The following is a 24,965-nucleotide window of genomic DNA, read 5'->3' as shown; positions in this document are numbered from 1 at the left end:
AAAGAGAGAGAGAGAGAGAGAGAGGGAGAGACAGTAAAAGGGAAAGTGAGAAATCACCTCTTGGGGGAATGGCCATGCTGAAATCCCTTCACCTCCATTTTCCTCCTAGGATTTTGGGCATGCATGCACACATGCCCAGCATAATGTCTAAGCCACCAGGTCCAGGATTTGAACCAAGGTTGGCCATGTGGGAGTCCAGCACCTTAACCACTACACCACCTGCTGGTTTGCCTTATTCCCATTTTTGCATGAGACAAATGGAGACTCACAGGGCTACTTGCTCAAGATTATATAATAGATTCTAACTGTCTTAATTTACTCTGAGACTTAATCACTTAATAGCTGTGATGGATCTGCCAACAATCTTAAATACACAGATGATAATATTTTCTCTTTTCTTTATATCTATATGGTGCAAAACTATCCAGTGTTCTGATTTATCCTTCACTCCTTGTTACTTGTAACAATGATCATACTATTTATGCATAGCAGGCCAACCCAAGACAGGCATAGCAATGAGAGTCAGAAGGGTGGGCGGGCATGCATATGCACACACACACATATATCAGAGCAGACAAGGCGAAGAAATAAATTCAGAAGTCATCATAAAGGACATGAGTGTAACTTCTGAAGGGAAGCTAGCACACAGCAAGTGCTCAGTCAACAGTGATGTGCTGGACTCAGTTCACACATACACCCTCTGTCGACCCCTTCCCCTTGCTTTCTGCAATGGCTCTCATTGTCCCTGTGGCCATAAATCCAGATCTCAGGTGCTGCTGTCAACCATACCCAGGAGGCCTGCAAGACACTGGCTGACAGCAAGTGGTCCCACCTGAGCGCAAGCTGGACTGAGCCTTCCAGGCTCTGGTTGGGCAGCAGCTGCCTGGAAAAGTGATGGCTACAACGTGGAGATGTGGGGGCAGACAATGCCCAATGGGACATAGACTGACAGTGGGAGATGGGCTGAGAGCAGCTGGTGGTAAACACCAGGGCTACAAAGTGCACCTGGCTGTCTGAGGCACCCTCCCTGGCTGAGTGATCCACCGAGGTTATGAAGCCATGCACAAGGACCCCGCCATCTCGTCTGATGCAGCTTTCTTGGGCCCCTGCCTCACTAAATTGAACTGCCTCTAAAACTTTCAGGTTGATTTCTACAAATTCCAAAATAAGATGGACTATGACCACACAATCAACTTCCAATGCGAGCCCCCAAACCTAAAGAAATTATTTATTTTCACAAAGTAATCTGGCTCTTTAGAGTCGTAAATAGAATCCATCATGGCTGAAACATTGGCTTCTATCCTCCTTACCGTATTGTAAGGCCCCACCGGCGAGAAGGGACTCTCCCTCGTGTCCTCTTACAGCTTGACACATTTTTTTCTATTTCTTTGCATATCTCCCCCATTTTATTTTTAAGAATTATTTTATTTGACTTTATTTATTTATTAATTTGACCAGAGAAGGGGAGAGAGAAAGAGAGAGAAAGTGAGAAAGTAAGCTGCCAGGTCTGGGACTTGAACCATGGTCAGCCATGTGGGAGTCCAGTATCCTTAACTACCATACCACCTGCTGGCCCTTCTACCCTCCTTTTAAACAATGTTTATTTATTTATTATAAGAGAGAGAGAAAGATTTCCCAACAGGTCTTCACATTGCAATTCTCAGTCACCCTCCCCAGTCCCGACCCAGGGCATGCTGTGCTTGCCTGGCGTGTACAGGAAGGCCTAGGTTCGTGAACCCAGGACCTGTCCACGTGGGGTCAGCATTATAAGAGCTCTGTGCTGCTTCTGCACCACAAAACCCACTTCACGAGGCGTGGGACTACGTTACCCTGAGAGCTAGTGAGGAATACTGTGGAGAGAGGAGAAAGTGCCTTGGGGAAGGTCGTGCTAAAATCACAGCATGTCGTGTAGAGCAGTAGAATCACACTGTAGACATTGTCAGGGCAGACAGAGCTGCCTGGCTTCCTGTCACCCCATTTCCTCTCTGTAGCTATGCATTCATTGGGATGTGTTTGCTTTAATTTCTTGTCCCTGGGACACAGTACTTGAGGCTTATTTTAACCCCTAGGGAAGAGAGGCCAGGAGAGTTCTGCACTTGCTCTTCCTTCCACCTGCATGGCCCACTGTGCATTGTATTTTTTTTTTTGGAGAGGTTTTTGCTATAGGGCACGTGCGCTCGCCAGACAGACAGAGAGAGAGACAGAAAGCGAGAAATCACCCCCCAGGGGGGATGGTAATGCTGCAATCCCTTCTCTTCCATTTCCTCTTGGGATCCGGGGCACGTGTGCACATACACCCGGCGTGAGTTTAAGCCACTGGGTCCGGGACTCGAACTGCTGTCGACTATGTGGGAGTCCAGTGACATTGCCATTATGCCAACTGCTGGTCCCCACATTGTATTTTACTTGCACTTAAATTCCATTTATCATGAGTTTTAAGAAGTGTATGGCATCAATGAGAGAAACAGAGAAGAAGAGAGACAGCACCCCTCACAGGATCCCTGCCTCACAGAGTCTAACCCCCAGCCTCGGCCAGCTCATGTCTCAGGGCACACAAGTGCCAGGCATACTCACAGAGGTCTCTGGACATGACCCTGCAACCTTTCCCCATGGGTTGGCCTTGCAGACTATTCCATTTTACTGCTGCACCAACATCTGGCACCCCACCCCACATTTTCACATGGCTAATCTTTTCCTTCACTTTCTCCAACCACTTCTGTGAAGTCATCTCCCAAACACTCTGTCTACAATGGAGGAATCCATTCTCTATTGTTTATTGGTTCTTTCATTTGTCCTCTGTATATGCCAAGACCTTGGAACACAAACATTAGTTTTTAAGAGTTAAGCTTAGGAAACTAATGAATTAATAAGTAGAGGAAGGGTATCTTTGGTTCCTAAGCCTCCCTTTCAATGGCTCCAGGTAACGATTTGTGTTTTCTCTTCACTTTCCTTTGAGAACAGTAAATACAAAGCAAAGAAAAGCTGATCTTCAATTGCAATTGCATCCTGTTCTCTGTGTGTGTGTGTTGGGGAGGGGTTACATTTAAGGTGTACAACATGATGTCTTCCTACACACCTACATAGTGAAATGATTACAGCAGTCAAGCAAATGATCATGCCCTCTCCTCACAGAGGTGGTGAAACACCTTCAGTTGACTTATTAGCACACTTCCAGGACATAATCAGATTATTAACTACAGCCACCAGGTTGTGCATTAGATCCCTAGACCATTTCAGCCCACATAATTGTAACTTACTGACCAACCACTCATTTCCGCCACCTCCCTTTTCCTGGTAACCACCATTCTACTGTTTCCTGCATTCGACCTTGGATGACTCTGCACATGAGATCAAGCAGTGTTTGTCTTTTCACGTCATGCTTACGCCCAGATTAATGAGTACCAGTGACTCCCATTAATGATCTTTCCCCTTTCCATTAGGTGGTCTTCCCACCAGGTCCAGGAAACTCCATCTTCTTTTCTCATGTCTATCATCAAAACCCGTGAGCACAGGATCTGATGAACCGGGGCATAGACTAGAAGATGCAATGGTTGACTGCCTTGTCCCTCCCAAAAGTAGCTCCATTTCAGCAAAGCAGGAAGTGTGAAACAAAGGTGTTAGTCTAGAACTCCTCTACAACAAACCTGGTAAGAGGGGGAAAGACAGACTACAAAGCGGGGAGGAACCTTCTCTGCCCATCACTAAGGAAAGTTGGTTCTGAGTTCTTGCTGAAACCTTACCAAGTCTGGTACAATAAAGAGAGTTAGCGGTAATCACAGATTTTTAAAATCACACACACCACAGAGACATTCACATACCCACATAAAAACCGTAGAGGCCATCAGTAAGCTAAAAACTGACAAAACCATTTCCTAATCTTCCAATGTGCTTTCCACCTCTCTTTCTCCTTTCCTCCATCTCCTCCTTGCCAGTTGTATACATGGGAAGAGTAGGCAGCATTACTAACACCATTTAGGAATTTAGTGCCAACAGAGGTGTTGAATGCAGTTGAAGTGTGAAATGGGTAGATTTATTTTATATGGATAAGAGTTACATCTAAAAACCACCCAACGATCAATAGATATCCTCTCTATTCCCCCTAGAAAGAAATAAAAAAAAAAAAAACTAAAAATTCTCTAAACTGAAAGTTATCAACAAGGATCAAATATATGAGAATGACCTGAAATTAATCCAAAGAAAGACCTTTTCTTTTTTTTTTTTCTTTTTTCTTTTTTCTTTTTGAGAGCTTTGCTATAGGGTGCATATACTCACTGGAAAGACAAAGAGAGACAGAAAGCAAAAAATCATCCCCCAGGGGTTATTCTGAAATGCTGTATTGGGAGTGGAATGCCTCTCCTGTTTACCCATCCAGTTTGCCACTATATTCTCTACAATGATAATTAGGTGTCACTGCTGGATGTCAGTGGGCTATCCTGCTGAGCACAGATGATACGAGATAAAATACAATTGCTCTAGTCTAAAACAAAGGCCTAAAGAAGCAGTAATTGTATTTAATTTTTATTTATTTATTTATTATATTTTAGGGTTTTTTTGCCATAGGGTAAGTGTGCTTTCCAGAGAGACAGAGAAGGAAAGTAAAAAACAATCCCTCCCGGGGGGAAGGGGGCATTGGCCATAACACATTCCTTTTCCTCCATTCCCATCTAAGGATTTTGGATAGACCCACACATGCACCCAATATAATTTTCAGGGTTCCAGGTCCAAACCTGAACCCCGGTTAGTCATATGAGAGTCTCGTGCCTTGACTACCATGCCATCTGCTGCCCCAGAAGCAGTACATTTTAAAGAGTGATCCACTCCATCCACCTGTATCTTCATCCATCACATGCACTGATCATAAATAGTATTTTTCTAAAACTTTTCAAAGAGAATATTTTATCGATTAAGTAAATTATTTCAGTAGCATCAGAAAATGGACTTGATATCTGACTATGTGAATACGTAGGAGTCTATAACATTAGGATCTCCACCAGTGTGGTTCCTACACTAACCTCTATATACCACACCCACAAGTCAGCTGGGAGTAGATGTGCTTTATGGGTTCTCCCCCCATGACCTCATGGTACCTACCCTGGTGATAAGTTACAAATTCTAGAGTGTCAATAGTCACTCCTACCTGCAGGATTGCGATTGCCCCTGATTTCCAAATTCTATTAGCATATCAACATAGTTCCCTGGGATTCCTTCTCATGGAATCAGACCATTGGCCTTGCTTCTTTATTATTTTTTCCCAGAACATTATTTCAGGAAAGCCGAGACTGGGAAATACATGTGTAATGGGGAGCCAAGCTGGCAACCCTCACTTTTTCTGGGCTCTGCAGACATATAGAAGAATGTGGAAAAGAGAAGACACTGGAAAGGGTTTCTAATGATGAGATTTCCACGTACTTTCCCAGACAACTTTCAAAAAATCAAACATCAGTTTTAAATGCAAGACCTTCTGAGTAGCTATACTTCACTGCATTAATCTCTTATCACAGATGACATTAATCAGGTACTCTAATGGTACCAAATCATTGCTTGTGCATGAGAATCCCATAAAGCACTTACAAAATTGCTCTTGCCAAGGAACCTAGAAAATCACATTTATGTAAACTGAAAGCAGACTCATGGTTTCCAGATGTGGGGAGTGGAGAATAGGAAGTTACTGCTTTACAGGTACAGCATTTCAGTTCAGCAAGACGACCAGCGTTCTGGAGCTGGATGGTGGTGATGGTCGTATGACCAGATGAATGTATTTAGTGCTTCTAAACTGTACATTAAAAATGATGGTGTAGGGGACCAGCAGATGGTGTAATGGTTATCTTGCTCAACTTCCACGTAGTCTAATGTGGTTCAAGTCCTGAACTTGGCCACTTAAAACTAACGCTAGGTGCATGTGCATGCCTGTCCAAGATCCAAAGAGGAGAATAGAGGAGAAAGGTTTGTAGCATGGCCATCCCTCATGGGGAGTGATTTCTTGATTTCTATCTCTCTCTTTCTCTCTCTCTCTCGTGGCAAGCATGTGTGCCCTATAGCAAAGATCCCTCTCATATATATATCTCGTATATATATATATACGGTGTGGTGGTTGAGGTGACTGGATCACATGTGGTTAACTGTGTGTTATCTGGCTTGAAAAATATTTCAGGAATACATGTGTGCTTCCGCAAAATTCTGAGAGGAGAATAGAGAAGGGATTGGTGGGTGCTTTCTCACTTTCTCTTTCTTTCTCTGTCTCTCTCTGGTGCGCTGAATATCAACATTTTTAAAATGCCTAAGATGGTGAATTTTTACATATATTTGACAGAACTAAACTCTTTAAAAAAAAACATAATTCCTAGGCCCTATTTCTGACCAATTATATCAGTATCTTTTGGGTAATGGATTGTGCCTATTGGTAAGGTTGAGAACCTTCAGGAAAATCAGACTGCACTTTATATAGTGCAGATATAAAGTGGAAACTAACTCTCTCTTTTCTTTCTTTCTTTAATACTTTCTGGCACAAAAAAAAAAAAAATCTGAAATCCTGCAGAGACTTTAGAGAAATTGAAAATTTAGAGAATAGGGAGAATGGCCATAAAATAAATGCAGTGGTTGACTACATAATATTCACGACTTTAATGGTGTTCTTAGGTTGGCAGCTCCTTTGCATATCTTTGGTGATTGTTTCACATGCTTTCTTTATGCTCAAAGGTTGTTGGTACCCTACAATCAGCCATGAAGTTTTGTAGACTCTTACTCTAAAATAGACCACAGCAAAAAGACAAGAGCTACAGAGCTCATACCTCCAATGTACCACAGAATCAAGACTTGTATTTCAACCCATTCTTTTTAAATAAGAACTAAGAAAAAGAGAAGTAAACTGTCAGTTTTAAGTGTCCATATTCATATAGGCCCTAAAATATTATTTCTGATGATAAAAATAAAGCAGGTTACTTAACTCACCAACTTTTTTTGCATTTTGAAACTACTGAATTCATATATGCTTGAATAACAAACTATTTTTCAAGGAAATTTTTATTGAAGGAGTTTTTGCCATAGGGCAGAAACTGCTTGCTGAAGAGACAGAGAGAGGAAAAGTGAGAAATTACCCATCAGAGGGGACGGTTGCATTGCAATCCCTTCTCCTCTAATCTCCTCATGGGATTTTGGGCAAGCACGTACTCATGACCGCCATGATTTTCTGGCTGCTGGGTCCAGATTTCAAACTGTGGTTGGCCGCGTGGAGTCCAGCACTTTAACCATTATGCCACCTGCTGACCCCTCAAGGAAACTATTTAAATGGATGTTTTATTTTGATGAAAATAAATTCTACTACTGTAGATATTTAAAAGACTAGAGGAAGGAGAGGAAGAATATTCTATGCATCCTATACAGGACCTCCTTTTTTTTTTTTTTCTTTTTTTTTCTTTTTATTTGCCAGAGAGTATGTGTATTCACCAGAGAGAGTCAGAGAGCGGGAAAGAGAGCCAGGGGAAAAATGAGACGGTAACCCCCTAGGACATGATATAGTACAATCCTTTTCCCTCCATCTCTCCACCTTTTGGGATTTTGAACATGCCTGCACATGCTCCTGGTGTGTTTCTCAAGCTTCCAGATCTGGGGCTCAAATCGAGCAATTGGTCATAAAGAATTCAGCTGCCTTAACCATATCAGCAGCTGGCCACTACCTGGAATTCTTTATTGGAAGCAGCTTTAGCCAGATGAATGAGATCCAGAACACTTACAGTGCACCCTTTTCCGAAGGGATGTAAAGAATTCAAGTAGTGAGAGCACAAAAATACGATTGTGTTATTTCTTTTAAGTCATTCTTAAGAATACAATCGATGTTCTTGGAAGGAGCAGTAATCGTTGGCAAATATTTTTCCTAGACTAGTTCAGTTCCCTGGTAACACTGACTCTTTAGAAACCTACATTCCTGCATTCATCTAAGAACAGAAATATGTTATGTCCCTCAGTTTGCTATCACATTCTAAAAATGTCAGGGACTTTGGTGTTGCAGACTCAAAGACAGGACGTCAGGAAAGTCTGCTTTATTGAGACAGAGAGCACAGAGAGGATGTTCAACTCTGCATTGTCCTTGTTCACAGCGCTGCTTCTGTTCAGCCGTGCACCGAGTAATAAAGAAATTATTGACGGGCCGAACTCTGGATCAAAAAATAAGATAATGCTTGGGCTTTGGTAAAGAGAAGGCAATTCTTTGACTTCCACTTAAAAACTCAGAGCCCAAAGGTATTATGTCATTAAAAGTAACTTATCCCACAAGAAACCAAGCTGGAGTGTTCCGAAAATTTCCTATTATTTCCAAGATAGTTCCCAAATTTTGTGTGACAAAGGTCAAATGTAAACATAATTCTAACTTAAAAAAAAAAAAGAAAAACAACCTTATTTTATTTTATTTTTATTTATTTATTTTTTTAGAGAGGTTTTTGCTACAGGGTGCATACGCTCTCCAGAAAGACAGAGACAAAGAGACAGAAAGTGAGAAATCCCCCCCGGGGGGATGGTCACGCCGCAACCCCTTCTCCTCCATTCTCCTCTCAGGGTCTTGGGCACACATGCACACGCGTCCAGTGTGAGTTTAAGCCACTGGGTCCGGGACTAGAACTGCAGTTGACCACATGCAGTTCAGCAACATAACTATTACGCTAACTGCTGGTCCCCCCCAAAATACCTTATTTTATTAATAAGCTGAGTTTTGAACTTAACTGGGAAGAGTAAACTGAATAATCCAGTGATTCCTTAATAACAGCTAACACCCCTATGCTCTCCTCCTTACCAGGACTAACTACAATGTAACAACTGATCTAGAAGATAGCCCTTCAGTGCCTAATATGGCATGTATAAGTAAATCAAGAGGAGCTTTTTTATGGTGAATAAATCCATTCCTGGAAATTTACCTGTGATTCAAAATTCTGCACATCAAATCAACATTTATTACTGCCTTACAATATGTAAATGCAAATACATTTTTACAAAATCTAAAATTAAATAATTTAATAATAATTATTAAGTTTTTTGCTTTGAGCCAAGTACTTTGCTAGGCACTAAAATAAAATAAGGAATATATTAAGGTTTGTTTTTATGGAGGCTACACTCTTGGGAGAGAGACGGTAAATAAACATGTCTAGTGCTTATTAAAACAAAACTGCAAACACGCCGTACATATTATTTAGGGGCGTGGTCAGGGCAAGGAAATAAAAGGAGAGCACAGAGCGAGTGAGGCTGTGGGGATAAAAATCCACTTCAGGTCCCCTGGCTGGGAAGTGGCATTGACACCTGTAGGCAGTGAAAGCTTGAATCGGGATGAGATCTGAGCCCTCTACGTTTAATGTATAATAATGTATCTCTTAGCATTGTTGAGAGGACAGAAGATGCCAACATGGAAAACATAAACACAATCATGGAAAATGAAGAGCAAAGCGAGAGAGTCAATATTAAACAGAACATTAAGACTGAGAAATACATCTGCTCCATCTTTATAAATGGAATAAAATGTTCTATATGACAAATGAAATAAAATAAGAAATAAGAAAAAGAATCAAACAAAGCCCAAAAGAGATGAACATACCTCTCCACCATTCCCTCCATCAATTAAGAAGAAAACATGATCACACTAATGCCCTGAGATGCACATGATTAAAACTGCAGTGGCTTAAAGTGTACGTAGGTTTCTTTCTTTAATCTCTCATTTAAGAAATTCTTCGGGCCACCACAGATGCCTGGCATTGAAGGCGACCAGATGACTGCATGGCTCCAGTCCCAGATCTGGTGACTTGGAAGGCACACTGGACTCTGGTGTGTGTACATGCCAGAGTCCTGACAGGGTGGAGAAATGGAGAGGAGCTGCAGCATAACCGTACCCCACTGGGGAGTGCTTTCTGCCTGTTCCTCCCCTTTCTCTCCATCTCTCTGAAGGAGTGCATGTACCTTCTGGTGAATTAAAATCTAATAATAATAATCATAACAATAACAAAGAGTTAACTCAATACAACTTAGTAAAAGGTAATTCTTATGTGAAGAACACCAAATTTATTCCTTGGCTTGTATACTGTGGGTGCAATTCTTCATATTTTTATCTGAGCAGATGGCTCTGTTGTCACTGAAATTGACCTACAATGGAGAAGTAGTCAAGATTCGGTAACAATATCATAATAACTATACATAAAAATCAGCAGTGTTTTACTAAAATAGGGAAGGCAATGAAAGGTGAAAGATAAAAACGAGCAGCAGTTTCTCAAAAGGCTTGGGTGCTAGATTTGCTATTCCTCTTCCTTGATGACATACTTTTCTTTATATAATCTCAATTTCTACTTTCATTTGGAGATCAATAGCTCTATTTGATACCTCTTAACTTCATAAAACATATGTATGAAATAAAATAAAAATAAGAGTGAGACCCTTGGGGGAAAAGTGCTAAGATAGAAGAAAAATAGTTATTTGCATGAATGGTAACATGTACATATTCATGACCTAAATATTAAGTTCAGAGACTAATTACTTTCCATAGGACCAGCAGATGGCACAATGGTTTTGTCACTGGGCTCCCATGTATTTGACCACAGTTTGAGTCCCAGACCTGATGACTTGAAACTCATGCCAGGCAGGTGTGTGTGCATGCCCAAAATGCCAAGAGAAGACTGAAGGAGGAGGAACTGTGGCATGGCCATCCCCACGGGGAGTGACTTCTTGCTGTCTGTCTCTGTTTCTTCCTGTCTCTCTGGCAAGCTCACCTGCCCTATAGAAAAAAAATTTCTTTCTAAAAACAAACAAACAAACAAAACAAACAGAAAAAACTTATTACTTGCCACTCCTCAAATTCCCTTGAGTATAGGTCATGTTCTTGCAGATAAAATTGTTAATCTGTTCTCTGACCAGCTGTGGTTGATAAAATAGGTTTATAAGACTACTAATGAGTCTATAATCACATAACCCTAGAGACAGACTTGTTAGAATCAGTTTAATACAATTCAACAGAAAAAGTATCCACTGTATTGCTGGGCAAAGTAATAAGAAATAAAATACATAAGGCCTTTCCCTTTTCCTTCAGGACTTCTTGATTTAAAGATATGACAGAAACAAATATATGTTGCACACACAGAGATTATGAGGAGAACTAATGAGAGAAAGAAGCTGACTGTGTGAATAGGGAGCCGGGAGATGGGCTAATATACATGGGCTAATCCTTCAAAAAGTGTGTAGGAAAATGAAATTAAAGTGTGAGTTTATTGGGACCATCAGATGGCATGATGGTTATGTTACTGGACCTCCATGAGGTAGACTGTGGTTTGAGTACTGGATCCAGTGGCTTAAAACTAACACTGGGTGCATGTGCATGCATACCCAAAATCCCAAGAGGTGAATGGAGAAGAGACTGCAATGTAGCCATCCCTCGGGAATTTCTTACTTTTTGTCTCTGTCTTTCCAGTGAGTATGTGTACCCTATAGCAAAAGTCTCTTTCTAAAAAAAAAAAAAAAGGAAAGAAAACAGCAAAAACATCAGGAGTTTATTTTGGTATTTTGGTGCAAAAAGAAATAGAAATACAGTTTTTTCAAAAAACACATTTTCCATGAACTTTTTAAAGACTCCATTGTACATTCTATTTCATGAAAAGAAAAAAAAAACTAGAGAATATTTGTCATTTTTGCTTATCTGAGCACCTTATCTCTTTCTATAATGTGCAGCTCTACTCTGTTCACAGGAGATCTCTCAACTGGGAATGATTGGCATGGGTGGTGTCAGTGGAGCACAAAGGAAGACTACACTTGAGTAAGAATACAACCAAGAAGTTAAAGAAAAAAAACAGAACAGTGAGGGCAGCAGTTGCTGCCTATTTTAGAATAGGTGTTTCCAGGTTACATTAAAATCAGGATTGTCATTAAACAGAGTTTATTTAAGAAAGTTAGTAGGAAGTACATAAGTGGAAGAGATGGAAAAGATGGAAGCAGATAAGAAGCCCAAGTTTCGGAGATTTGGTGGAACTCCCTAACTTCAGTTTCAGCATTTATTAGATGCTATTATTATTTTTTTTTAAGAGAGGTTTTGCCAGAAAGACAGAGAAAGACATAAAGCATGAAATCAATACCCAGGGGAGATGGCCACACCACAATCCCTTCTCCGTTCTTCTCTCAGGATCCTCGGCATGCATGCACACACGCCTGGTGTGAGTTTAAGCAACCAGATCCAGGACTCAAACTATTGTCAACTACATAGGAGTCTGGTGACATAAACATTATGCCATCTGCTGATTCTGTGACTAAAAAATTTTTGTAAAGAACAGATTTTTTGGGAGGTTTATGTGTGTGTGTGTGTGTGTGTGTGTGTGTGTATGTGTGCGTGTGTATGTGTGCGTATGCATGTGACCAGTAGATGGTGTAGTGATTAAGTGACAGGAGTACCACATAGTTGACCATGGTATAAGTATTGGACCCAGCAGTTTAAAGCTCACCCTGTGTGTGTGTGCATGTATGCCCAAAGTCCCAGCAGGAGAATGGAGGACAAGGGATTGCACTATGAAGATTCCCCTAGGGAGTGATTTCTCTTTCTATTTCTCTGGCAAACTCATATACTTTATACCAAAAATCTCTCAAAAAATAAAATTAAATATAAATAAAAAAGTATGCCCAAAGTCTATATACACATATATGTGTGTGTATATGTATATATATATGTATATATATGTATATATATATATGTTTTAAAAATTTGTATAAATAAATAAAGAATATATAGCATTTGGAAGTACATAGCATGGCCGCTGTTATTCTATGTGGACTTTTTGTGAAAATCAGATCAGGGTACGCTCCTCCCAGGAATTAGTTAAACAAGATATCACTTTTGCTGAGCATATGCAACTCCATGCTGAGGTGCATGGCCTGGAATGCTGGACTCAACATTAGATTCTAATGATGATTCCTTACCTAACTCACCAACACAACCTACACCAGTCATTCCCAGCTGAGAGTTCAGGAGCTGCACATCTCCATCTGGTATTCTTACATAGCAGATGTGGAAAAATTAATCATTATAATTACCCTTGTTACAAACCAGCAAGGTCAACAGGGGCTTTGAGGTCAGTAAGATCCAACTTTAAATCCCAGTTCTGACCCTGAATAGATAGAGTATTTTTTCATATTAACATTCTGAGTATCAATATTTCTACTTATAAAAATGAGGGTAATTATATATCTGGTCATAGGGTACATATTCTGTCTAACATGGGAATCATATAAACATAAGATGCACTATCCATTCATAAAATGTTTATGTTTATCCCAGTTTTCTAGCTAACATGTTGATATCTGAATTATTTTAAGAATTATTTCCTCCTTCCTTCCCCTTCCCCTTCCGTCCTTTTTTCCTTCCTTCCTTCCTTCCTTCCTTCCTTCCTTCCTTCCTTCCTTGCTTCTTTCCTTTCTTCTTTTAATTTGATCAGAGAGGGACTGTGAGAGTGAGAGAGAGAGAAAGTAAGAAAGCAAGCCGCCAGGTTCGGGACTCTAACCATGGTCAGACATGTGGGAGTCTGGCACCTTTAACCACCATGCCACCTACTGGCCTGGTATCTGAATTTTCATACCAATCTTATTCATAAATATTCAGTTTTAATGAATATAGTTTCTTTTAGACAGTGGTCAATAGTGAGGAATATTGTCACAAAAGTGTCCCAAACTGACTTAAATTCAAATAAGAAAGCTTTGTAATTTAGTCTTCACTTATTTTTGGTATTTTATACTTAATGCTGAAATGAATATTTAAATGTCAAGAAATCAGAATATATAAAATTAGATAAGCAGTATCTTAATAAACTAACAAAATGAGCTATTGTAAATAAATTACATATAAAGTACTAACTACAAATGAAACCATCCATTCATCCTGACCATGTAAATTGTTATTTTGAATTATATATTAGTCGTTAGCTTTGATTATAAAAAATTAGGGGTCAGCCTGATGGTGTAGCAGTTAGGTTGCTGGACTCCAAAATGACTGACTGTAGTTTGAATCCTGGACCCAGTGGCTTGAAAATCACACCGGGTGTGTGTGTGTGTGTGTGTGTGTGTGTGTGTGTGCCCAAGATCCTGGGAGAAGAATGGAGAACAAAGGATTGCAGTGTGGCCAATCCCTTTTGGGAAATTACCTCTCACTTTCGCTCTCACTGTTTCTCTCTTTGTCTCTCTCTCCAGTAAGCGCACATGCCCTAAGGCATGGACCTCTTAAAAACAATAATTTAGAAATTATTGACTCCCTCCTTTCATTATAAACAGTCTTAAAAAGACTTTTAACAGTTAAGACTGTCCTTCTTATGTTTAAAACATCAACACCAAAAAGTGGGGTTTTTACATACCAAGCACACTCACATTTCATTTCATGTGATAGTCATAAGACATCGCTTCATGGCTATGGTCCCTCGGTTTGCATACAATGACACATAGGTTGTACAATCACATGGAAAATAACTAATGAATACATTCAATAAATAAATACAGGTTTTATACACTTGGGAAAAAGCATTTTGTACACTGTAAAGATGTACAGTAATTAAATGTAAATAAAAAATTAAATAAAATAATGTACTTGGGATCTCAAAGTTTTAATGGAAAGAAAAACTCATTACTTTATAAATTATGTGTGAGGCTGAGCTTTTAAAAATATTTAACCAGAATAATACTTTGTAACACATTGAATGCAGAAGCACATGTAAGAATTCATTTACAGTTTTACTACACTAAGAACAATCAAAAGTAATCTGATGTGGTATGCTAATATATGACAAAGTTGATTTCAGATTAAAATAAATTTACTGAGGGTAAAAAGGTTCATTTCATAACATTAAAGGTAAAACTTCAAAAAAGACATAAGAATTTTAACATTTGTGTCTATAACCACAGAGCTTCAAAAACATGAAGTAAAAACTCATAAAGCTACAATGAATAAAGGACAAAACCATAATTTTAGTAGAAGATTTTGATATATTTCTCTCAGTAACAGTTCAAGTGATAAAAAAGTTACTAAAGATCTCAAAATCTTAAAATATACTATCAGCCATCATGACCTAACTTACATGTATACACACTGCTTCCAACCACAGAGCATGCATTTGTTCCAAATGCATATGGAATATTTACCAAGATAGAGCATATTATTAGCCTTAAAGAAATAATCAGTAAAGTTTGATGGATTTGAGTAATAAAAGTATGTTTTCTGAGTACAAAAATCTTTGGAAATTTCTCAGATATTTAGCAAACTTTTAAACAACCATGAAACATAAAAGTAAATATAAGGGAAAATAGAATATATTTTAAACTGCATGATAATGAAAACATATCATATCAAAATTGTTAGAATGTAGTCAAAGTAGTTCTTAGAGGTAAATTTATACCACTAACATTTATATTAGAAAATACAGGTCTTAAGTCATGAGTCTACCTCTATTACACTTAATAACCTAGAAAAAGAAGAATGGAGTAATGAGACAGATCACACAATAAAAGAAAATACTGGCAATGGTAAGTTCAGATAAGGGATTAGTAACTGGAATATATAGAGAATACTAGCATCTTACTTGTAGAAAATTAATAATCCACTAAAAAAATAAATTAATAATGTAATTTTTAAATGACCTGAACAGACAGCTCTCTAAGAAAGACAGACAAATGGCCAAGAAGAACATAAAAAATTTTAATCTCTCATTATAAGAAAAACACAAATCAAGACCATAATGATGTATCACTTAAACCTAGTCAGAATGACTATGATTAGAAAAACAAAAACAAAAACAAACACAAACAAACAAAAACAAAAAGCAGATGCTGTCAAGGCTGTGGTGAAAGGAAACCCTCCCGCACTGTTGGTAAGAAAGTCCATTAGTGCAGCCATTGTGAAACAATATGGAAGTTGCTCAAAAACTGACAAATAGAACTACCACACTACCACAGGAATCGGTAATCCCTCTTCTGGGTATTTATCTGAAGGACAGGAAATTACTCAGTAGCATATCCATGTTTATCACAGCATTATTTACAGTAGATAAGATATGGAATCAACCTAAGTGTCCAACACCTGATGATTAGATTTAAAAATGTGGCATATATATGTAAAGGAATACTAAGTCATAAAGAACAATGACATTCTGCCATTTAGTACAAAGTGGTTAAATCTAGAAGATGTGTTGCTAAGTGAAATGAGTCTGACTACGAAAAACAAACAGTGTAGGCTGTGCTTGCTATATATGGAATGTCTGTATGCTATGACAAACTGAAAGATTTCATGACAGATATATAGACAACAACTATAGGTTCTAGAGAGTATTTGGAGGATTGGGCGAAAGGAGAGGATTAGAAAAAAAAAAAAAACAGCATGAAAAAAGAAAAAAAAAAAACTTCTAGTTAAAAAGTTAAGTCCGTAGTAAGCAGAGGAAAGAAAATAATAAAATATTGAGCAGAAATCAACAAAATGAAACATAAACAAAACAATAGAGAAAAATCAGTGAAATGTGTTTTTGATTTTTGAGATCAATAACACAAGCATCTTACTAGGCTGACGGATCAGATAAACTTAAAAAAAAATTACAAACATCAGAATCTTGAGCTGTGACTCTAGTTATTTAAAAGATGATAAGGGATGAATGATTTAATGCTCATAAATAGGACAACTTAGATGAAACCGAACAATGCCTTGAAAGATACTAACTATGAAAGCTCCCTCAAGTAGAAATGAATAACCTTCGAAGACTTATTAATAGAAAAGAAGTTCAAGTTGTAGTTGAATTATCTTTCTCTAAGAAAATTCCTATTTAAGATGGCTTCACTGGTGAATTCTCAAAAACATTCAGGAAAGCAATTTTACTAATTATACATATACTTCTCTAGGACATGCCAAAGGAAAGAACATGTTCCAATTAATTTTATGAGACTCATTATTGCTCTGATATCAAAACCAGAGTCATTGTAAGAAAAGACTATAGATCACTATTGCTCATGAACATGCATGCAAAAATCTAAGTGACATTTTTTATCAATTTACATCCAACAGTATCTAGAAAGAAAAATGTGCCATGAAAAAATTATTTTTTCCCAGAATGTAAGGTTACTTTAACAATCAATTAACACATAAAATTAATAAACAAAACAAATCTGAGTATCTCAATAGATAAAGAAAAAGCTTCTGACAAAATCTTATATACAGTTCTGTTAAAAAAAAACCTACCAAAATTAAAATTGTAAGTGTACTTCCTCAACCTGAAAATGACAGTCTATATAAAACCTACGCTTAAATCATCAAACTTACTTAAAACGAAACTGTGTTCCACCTAATCAAAAGAATAAGGCACAGATGTCTCACCATTTCTCTTTGACCTTGTAGTACAGGTTCTAGCCGGCGCATTCAGGCAAGGAAAACAAATAAAAAATATCCAGATTGCAAAGCAAAAATGGTAACTCTATATTTGTAAGAAACAGGATTAGCTAGGGAGAAAGTTCTATCAATGCTACAAAAATTGACTAGAACTAGTTTACCAGTTTTGTATATATTTGTACACACACACACACACACACACACACACACACACATACACACCAAAGATGTCTGAAAGATCTTAGATGGATGTATTCTATCCATCTGCTTCATTTTCAAGGGTGATAAAATTTCTGAATGCCTTATGTGATCGCTATCTTATATAAACCTGGAAACCAGAATCTTCCTTGATTAACTGCTTTGATTGACCAAGTCCTGGCCTTTAGTCGATGCCGTAGGTATTCCCCATGTACTTGTTACTGGGTGATGCGTGCATTCACTGCCCTTACGGAGACTGATAACTATTCAGTCCAGTTCTTTCTCTGGACCTTCCTTGAGTTAGATGAAGGAAGCAATGGCTGATATGAAAGTAGGCACAAACACTAGAATCATTTATTGGTACAATTTATGCTCTACGAGATGAGACCAAAGTTAGTCTCCAGTCAAAATCAGTTTCCTCAGGCTTTTCCTCTGGCCCTATCCCATTTTCTTTATTCCATCTCTGGAGAGCATGTTTTGTAAACAAAGAAACAAATAGCTTGAATAAGAGTTGCAGTTTCAGGCTCTGTCCCAAAGGAACTTAAATTATTCCATATTTCTTAGTATATTAGTCAAAATTTATGACACTTAAACTATACTCATTCCATAGTTAACCCATCTCATCTACACCTCTGTTTATTTTTATGCAAAATAATTTACCATTTTACTAACTTCATTATAGCTCCACTACAGATAGTTTTATCATTTCTCTATTCTTTTTTTTAAAAAATGCCATTGCTATTCCAATTTTACTAAACAACATTCTCTCTTCCCTCTTTAATAATCATATTACTTTATTTCTATTTTCAAGTTCTTTCAGTAGCCTTAATACTCTACCTTGACTGCTTTTGTTTTTTTCGTTGTTTGTATGCAGTTGCCAGAGGCACTCTTCGGAAAGAGATAAAGAGAGACAGAGAGAGAGAAAGAGTACTCCTCCATGGGTCACGGCCAGGTTGCAATCCCTCTTCCTCCATGTCTCCATCCTGCTGGGATTGAGCATGCAGGCATATTCACCCTGCATGTTTCTCAAGCTTCTAGAGCTGAGATTCAAGCCTTGGTTGGTTGTGTGGGGTCTGGCGCCCATAATCACTAGGCTATGGTGTGGTCTTGCTTCTCCTTAATAAAAATGCTTGGGACCAGGAGATGGCATAATGGTTATGTTGGTGGTCTCCCATGTAGTTAACTGCAGTTCAAGTCCCAAACTGGTGACTTAAAAATGACATCAGGCGCATGTGTGTACATGCCCAAAATCCCAAGAGGAAAATGGAGAAGGGATTGTGGCATGGTCATCCCCCCCCCCCAGGGGCTGATTTCTTGCTTTCTGTCTCTTTCACAAGAACACTATAGCAAAAACCTCTCAAAAAAAGAAAAAAAAAGCTAAGATTTTTAAGGAAGAAAAACACATTGCTTGCTTTTGATTTTTTGATTTTTCGGTCTACTCCTAGTACTAATATTCATCTTGAAATGTAACAAATTTAAAGTTTCTTAAACTAATTGAAAGAAATGTAAAAATACAAGGAAATAGCACTATTGTAATAACTACTACATTTATAATGTAGCAACTCAGTGGTGGTGGTGGGGAGTCTAGTTTTTCCTAATATAGTAAACTGATTTGCAACATTTTCTGAATAAACTGACTTGGCTCCTACTAACATTAATAGTTTTAAAAATTTATTTAGTGAAATTATGATGAAACTATACTTAATTTTTTTCCCTTTTATTTCTTAAACATTAACAACATTAGAATATGGAATGGTAGCAGATTTAAAACAGAAAAAAAAGCCCTTAATATATATTTTGATCATATAAATTTAGTTCATTTTAAAAATATTGGCTCATATGTGAAAGGCATCACTTTAAAGTATCTGAAGATTTTTAGCATGATGATTTTAGAGTTCTACAAATAACATTACCTGCATAACTGAGTTTTACCTTTATATAAAAAAAGACAAAAGAGCTAAACGCATTTGCTGAAATTATATATCTGTTAGAAAATAATATGCCTTCCAAACCATTACTTAATGTCCTACCTGAAGTCAGAACCTGCTCTTCTACCATTTTCTGGAATCCCAGGATCTGGACACATGTCAGAGACCAATGCAACGCCTCCTTGACTCACTATAATAGAAAGAAACGTTATTAAAATGCTGTGCAGCCATTGAAGAAATACCCAGAGAATAAGTTTAAACTAGGCATATTTAGTCCTTTAATGATGATTACTTAAAATGTGATTTCTTTAACAATTAAAACAGCTGAACTATTAAGCTATTTAAGTAAATCTGTATTCTCATTTCTTAAAGAAAAGACTTAATTCCCAGTGGAAAAATAAAGCATTTTTTCTTTACTATGAAGTTTCCCCTTTATTGACAAAGTCAAAATTTAATTAAAAACTCATTTGTTCATTATTACCACTTGCATGGCATCATAATTGTAGCATGATGGGGAAAACAGCATTATGAAAAAATGTGTCTATCAGAAGAAAGCATTCATCTCCCCATGGACAAAAATGGAGGTGATAATTATCTATTAAGATCTATACAAGAGATATCTTAAAAAACAGTACTTATATTTCAAATAATTAATGTGCTTATAATAGAACTAAAAAGTCATGGTCTCCTCGCGCAGGTGTGTTGATTTATTTCAAGTCAAATCATGAAGAACTTTTCCTCCTGTTGGGATCTATACCATTGTAGTATAGCAAAGGACTCATTTTTTAATAGAGTGACCAATACTCCATTATCTGTTGTGGAAAGTGACTGTCTGAGAAAATATGGTGTGTCCTTCAGGTCCCGACAATCCATTCTATCCTACACAATTTGTCTAATCCAGTCAAGGTCATTCCCAATTTTTTCCTATGGAAAGTTGCTCAACAAAGGGCTTATGACCCAATTCACTTAAAAGAGATACAAGAAGATGTCCATAGAAGTGCTTCTAGGAAATATTCCTGTGTACTAATAGAGGCCAGAACATTTTTACTCTAGATCTTTCATATCTAAATTTTGAATGTGGGGCTACTAGTGCCATTTTGCTATTGTCCAAGGATGAATAAAACCATAGATGAAATGGAAGGGATATTTCTAGTGCCTGCAGCTTCCCTATTATTGTCACAGAAAATCAACATATTTAGATTTCACTCAGCATCCTGTTGAACAATTCCTATATTTACTATAGTTTAAGCCTATTTCAAAGGGTAATTATAATACTAGAAGCTGAAAAGCATACACATAAAAACATGCAAAATTTTATATATCTTTTAAAGGACCCCATAAAAACATGACTGGGTAGGTAGTGAATTTCTGAAGTGTTTGACCAAAAATATGCACAAAACAACAATAATTATAATCTTTCACTTAATACATAAGTAATTAAGTAATTTAATTCATAGCAACTACTTTTCCATTCCAAGTTGGTTAACCCAATTTTTTTTTACAATTTTTTATTATTTCTTTACTTAATTTTTATAACATCTAAAATTAGTTTGCAAGATGGTACAATGAATGTATTCAAGTCTGGACTTTTTATTCCAAAATATTTAATTTTCCCAATATCATTTCAAAATAATCCAGGTTAGGCAGCAACATCAACAGAGGGCATGGTAAAAAAACCTCCAGACTCTTGTTCTCCCATGTAAACATCAAATAAGCAATTATAAATGGACTGAAGAAATTTTATAGGTGCACTGGAAACCTGTCAAAGATCTACAGCAACCAAGCAAATGCCCAATGAAGAAAAAGCCACTTTTATAATGAAAAAAACATGGTGATTTTACTCTCTGTAGCCTCATACCCTTCCTATTGTATGCACAATGCATTTGAGAGGAAGTGGTCCTAGGATTAGAAAAACAGACAGAAATTGGTTGGCAACATTCCAGCATCTCTGTGGACAGCCTGAGGAACTAGAGCTCAGATAGATCTTAATGGCATAGTTTGGATCTCAGGCTTGAAGCACGGAAGGAAGGTAGTGGTAAGTGTGGCTATAGATGAAAACTGCTGATCTGTAGACTGATGGTTCCTGGGCGTAAAGAATTATGGGCAGAGGAATACAACAGGTCATGTCAATCCTCAATAAAAAGCTTGAGTGAGCCTCTTTGGAATAGTAAGATAGTTAAAGGTAGCTTGGAGGGAAACACACACACACCCAGAAAGGATGCACATCTAGGAAAGACCTAAGAAGACCTTAAATCTGCACTCTAGACTGACCTCAAGAATCAGAGGCACATGGGGCCAGCAGTTAGCATAATGGCTATGTCGCTGGACTCCCACGTAGACGACCGCGGTTCAAGTCCCGGACCCGGTGGCTTAAACTCACGCCAGGTGCGTGTGCATGCGTGCCCAAGATCACAAGAGGAGAATAGAGGAGAAGGGATTGCGGTGTGGCCATCCCCCCTGGGGGGTGATTTCTCGCTTTCTGTCTCTCTGTGTCTCTCTGTCTGTCTGGTGAGCACACACGCCCTGTAGCAAAAACCTCTTAAAAAAAAAAAAAAAAAAAAGAATCAGAAGCACATTACTTAGTAAAGGTCCTTCATTGTAAAGACCAGAAGAGTGGATTTTGTTTCTCTTCAAATATTCAAACTCTTGAATAAAGATCACAAGGAATACAAAACAAAAACAAAAACACAAAACAGGGAACTTTGACACATTGAAAGAAACCAACTAAATCTCCAGGAACAGGAACACATGCCTCAGACTTATTAGACATATGACTTTATAAAATTTACCATAAATATTAATTTTAATAAATAATGACTGAAGGTTTCCTAAATTGAGGGATAATGTTGTTATAAGAACTTAAGAAACTTGGTAAATTCAAAATAACTAGGATAAATCTAAAGATATCCACAGAAAGACAAATTATAATCAAACTACTTATAGTCAAAGAGAGAGAACTTAGAAAACACAAAAATACTCATCAAAAACAGATATTCTTACTAAAACCATCAGATTTCTCAACAGAAATCTTGCAGGTTAGAGGACAGTGAAATAATATATTTAAATGCTGAAAAAAAAAAACCTGCCAACTTAGAATTCTATAACCAGCAGAACTGTTTCTCAGAAATGAGGGAGAAAGTAAGATATTTCTAGAATAAATGAATAAATAAAATTTTAGAGCATTTATTACCAGTAGACCTACCCTACAAAAAAGTTAAAGAGAGTTCTTCAAGTTAAAACTTCTTCTAGTTTTAACAAAGTTAAAATGGGAGAGTAAATTGAAGCCACATAAAAACAAGGTGTTCCACAACAAAGGTAAATATATCCATTTTGACTTACAAACCCACTTTTAATTTTCTATAGTATGTAAAATATAAATTAATAAAATAATTATGAATCTATGCTAATAGGTATATAATATATAAAGGTAGTAAATTGATATCAATTTAATATTGTCATAATTTTAGTTTGATATATGTAGTCCATGGTAATCCCAAAGAAAATACTTATAGAATATTTATGAAATGAAATGAAAAAGGACTCACTATGTGTCACTATGAAAGTATTAACTGAAACAAAGAGGAGGCAGTAATGAGAGAGAAATGGACCAAAAAACCCTGTAAGACATACAGAAAACAAAACAAAATTGCAATGGTAAATACTCCCGTATAAGTAATTACATTAAATATAAATGTGTTAAACTTCTTGCTGCAGGTTGAATTTATATCACTCTCCCCACAAAATATCTATGTCTATATAATAACCCCTAGTGCTCAGAATGGGACTATTTTTGGAGACAGGGTTTTAGAATGGATAATTAAGTTTAAACGAAGTTTCAATTTCATTTTAAATTAATTTAATTTTAAATTGGATTAGTATGCTCCTAATCCAATATACTGGTGACCTTCTAAAAAGAGATAACGGGACTAGTGGGTGGCATAATCATTATATCACTGGACTCCCACATGGTTGACCGTAGTTTGAGTCCTGGACCCAGTGTCTTAAAACTCACACCAGGCACATGTTTGTGCATGTCTAAAATCCTGAGAGGAAATTGGAGGAGAAGGGATTGTGGTGTGGACATCCCCCTTGGGGAGTGATTCCTCGTTATCTGTCTTTCTCTGTCTCTGGTGAGAACATGTACCCTATGTCAAGGATTTCTCTCTAAAATAAAAGAAAAAGATTAGGACATGAACACACAGTGGAAAGATTATATGAAGACACAAGAAGACAACCATCAACAAGTTAAGGAGAGAAGTCCTAGAATAAACCTAGAGTACAATACCTTGATCTCAAATTTCTAGTCTCTGGGACCAGCAGTTAGCGTAATGGCTATGTCACTGGACTCCCATGTAGTCAACCATGGTTTGCGTCCCGGACGTGGTGGCTTAAAACTCACACCGGGCGCATGTGCATGTATGCCCAAGATCCTGAGAGGAGAATGGAGGAGAAGGGATTGTGGCATGGTCATCCCCCTGGGGGGGGTGATTTCTCGCTTTCTGTCTCTCTGTCTCTCTCTGTCTGTCTGGCGAGCATACACGCCCTATAGACAAAACCTCTTCAAAAAAAATTCTAGTCTCCAGAATTGTGAGCAGGTACATGTCTGTTGTCAAAACAATCCAATACATGATCCTCTATTATGGAAGTAAACCAATACGCTTCCTACCCAAAAGCATAGATTGTCAGAATGAATTGATAAATAAGTAAGCAATAGGATAACATGATATGCTGTCCATAAGAGACCAATTTTAAATCTAAGGACTTGAAGAGGTGGAAAACAAAAGGAGTTAAATTTATAAAACAAGCAAGTAGAATAGTCATTGCCAGAGTTTAGGGGGGAGATGAAAAGTGCAGTTTCTTTTTAAAATGTGCAGTGTCTTAGTTGGGTATAATGAAAAATTTCTGGATATGAATGGTTTATAGATACATATTTAGTGTTAAAAAGAGTATATTTTAAAATGGTTAAAGGTAGTAAGTTAATGTTCTATAAATCTCTTTATATATATAGAGAGAGATACAGATATGAAGATCTTCATCATTTTGATAACTTTAGTACATTTTTCTCCAGCCATTGATTTTGTGCCATCAATTTTGTGGTCTGTATCATGTGTTAGGGTGAAATCTTCAATCAGTAGTGGCCTCATACTAACACTCTAAAATTTATCTCTTTAATAATTTAGTATTAATCATTTTAAACTCAAGTGTAGAATGTTTATCTATTATGATCAGGTAAATGTCTTCTATATTCCCTCAAGCAGAAAAGTTATTGTGACAAATGAAGAAAGTCTTGTTAATGTGAATGGCCAAAATTATTTTTACCAGAAATACTATACTCTCATGTGATTCTTATTTCACTATTAAACAGTACCTAAAGTGGTTTAAAACACAACACCAAGGCTTGAAAAAGTATACTTATATTTCCTCTTTTCTATTTTCTCTTGTGAAGTAGTAATAGAAACACATGAGAGAACTTGAAGGTTTTC

The 24,965-nt window shown here is 37.3% G+C and overlaps 1 protein-coding gene across 1 annotated transcript in view; it reads right to left on the bottom strand.

Moving 5' to 3' along the window:
• The window catches only part of LOC102500420 (CUB and sushi domain-containing protein 1-like), a 214,376-nt gene extending 189,750 nt beyond the window's left edge, over positions 1-24,626 (bottom strand). The window contains exons 1-2 of the mRNA XM_006165295.1: positions 24,539-24,626; positions 19,585-19,672 (exon numbers count right to left, since the gene is read on the bottom strand). Coding sequence (XP_006165357.1) covers positions 19,585-19,672; positions 24,539-24,626 — 176 coding nt within the window. The remainder of the gene's footprint in view (positions 1-19,584; positions 19,673-24,538) is intronic.
• Positions 24,627-24,965: the final 339 nt, after the last annotated feature.

Source organism: Tupaia chinensis, unplaced genomic scaffold (genome assembly GCF_000334495.1).
Source record: "Tupaia chinensis unplaced genomic scaffold, TupChi_1.0 Scaffold143877_1, whole genome shotgun sequence".
Classification (NCBI taxonomy): domain Eukaryota; kingdom Metazoa; phylum Chordata; class Mammalia; order Scandentia; family Tupaiidae; genus Tupaia; species Tupaia belangeri.
This window is presented reverse-complemented; position numbering and strand designations above follow the sequence as displayed.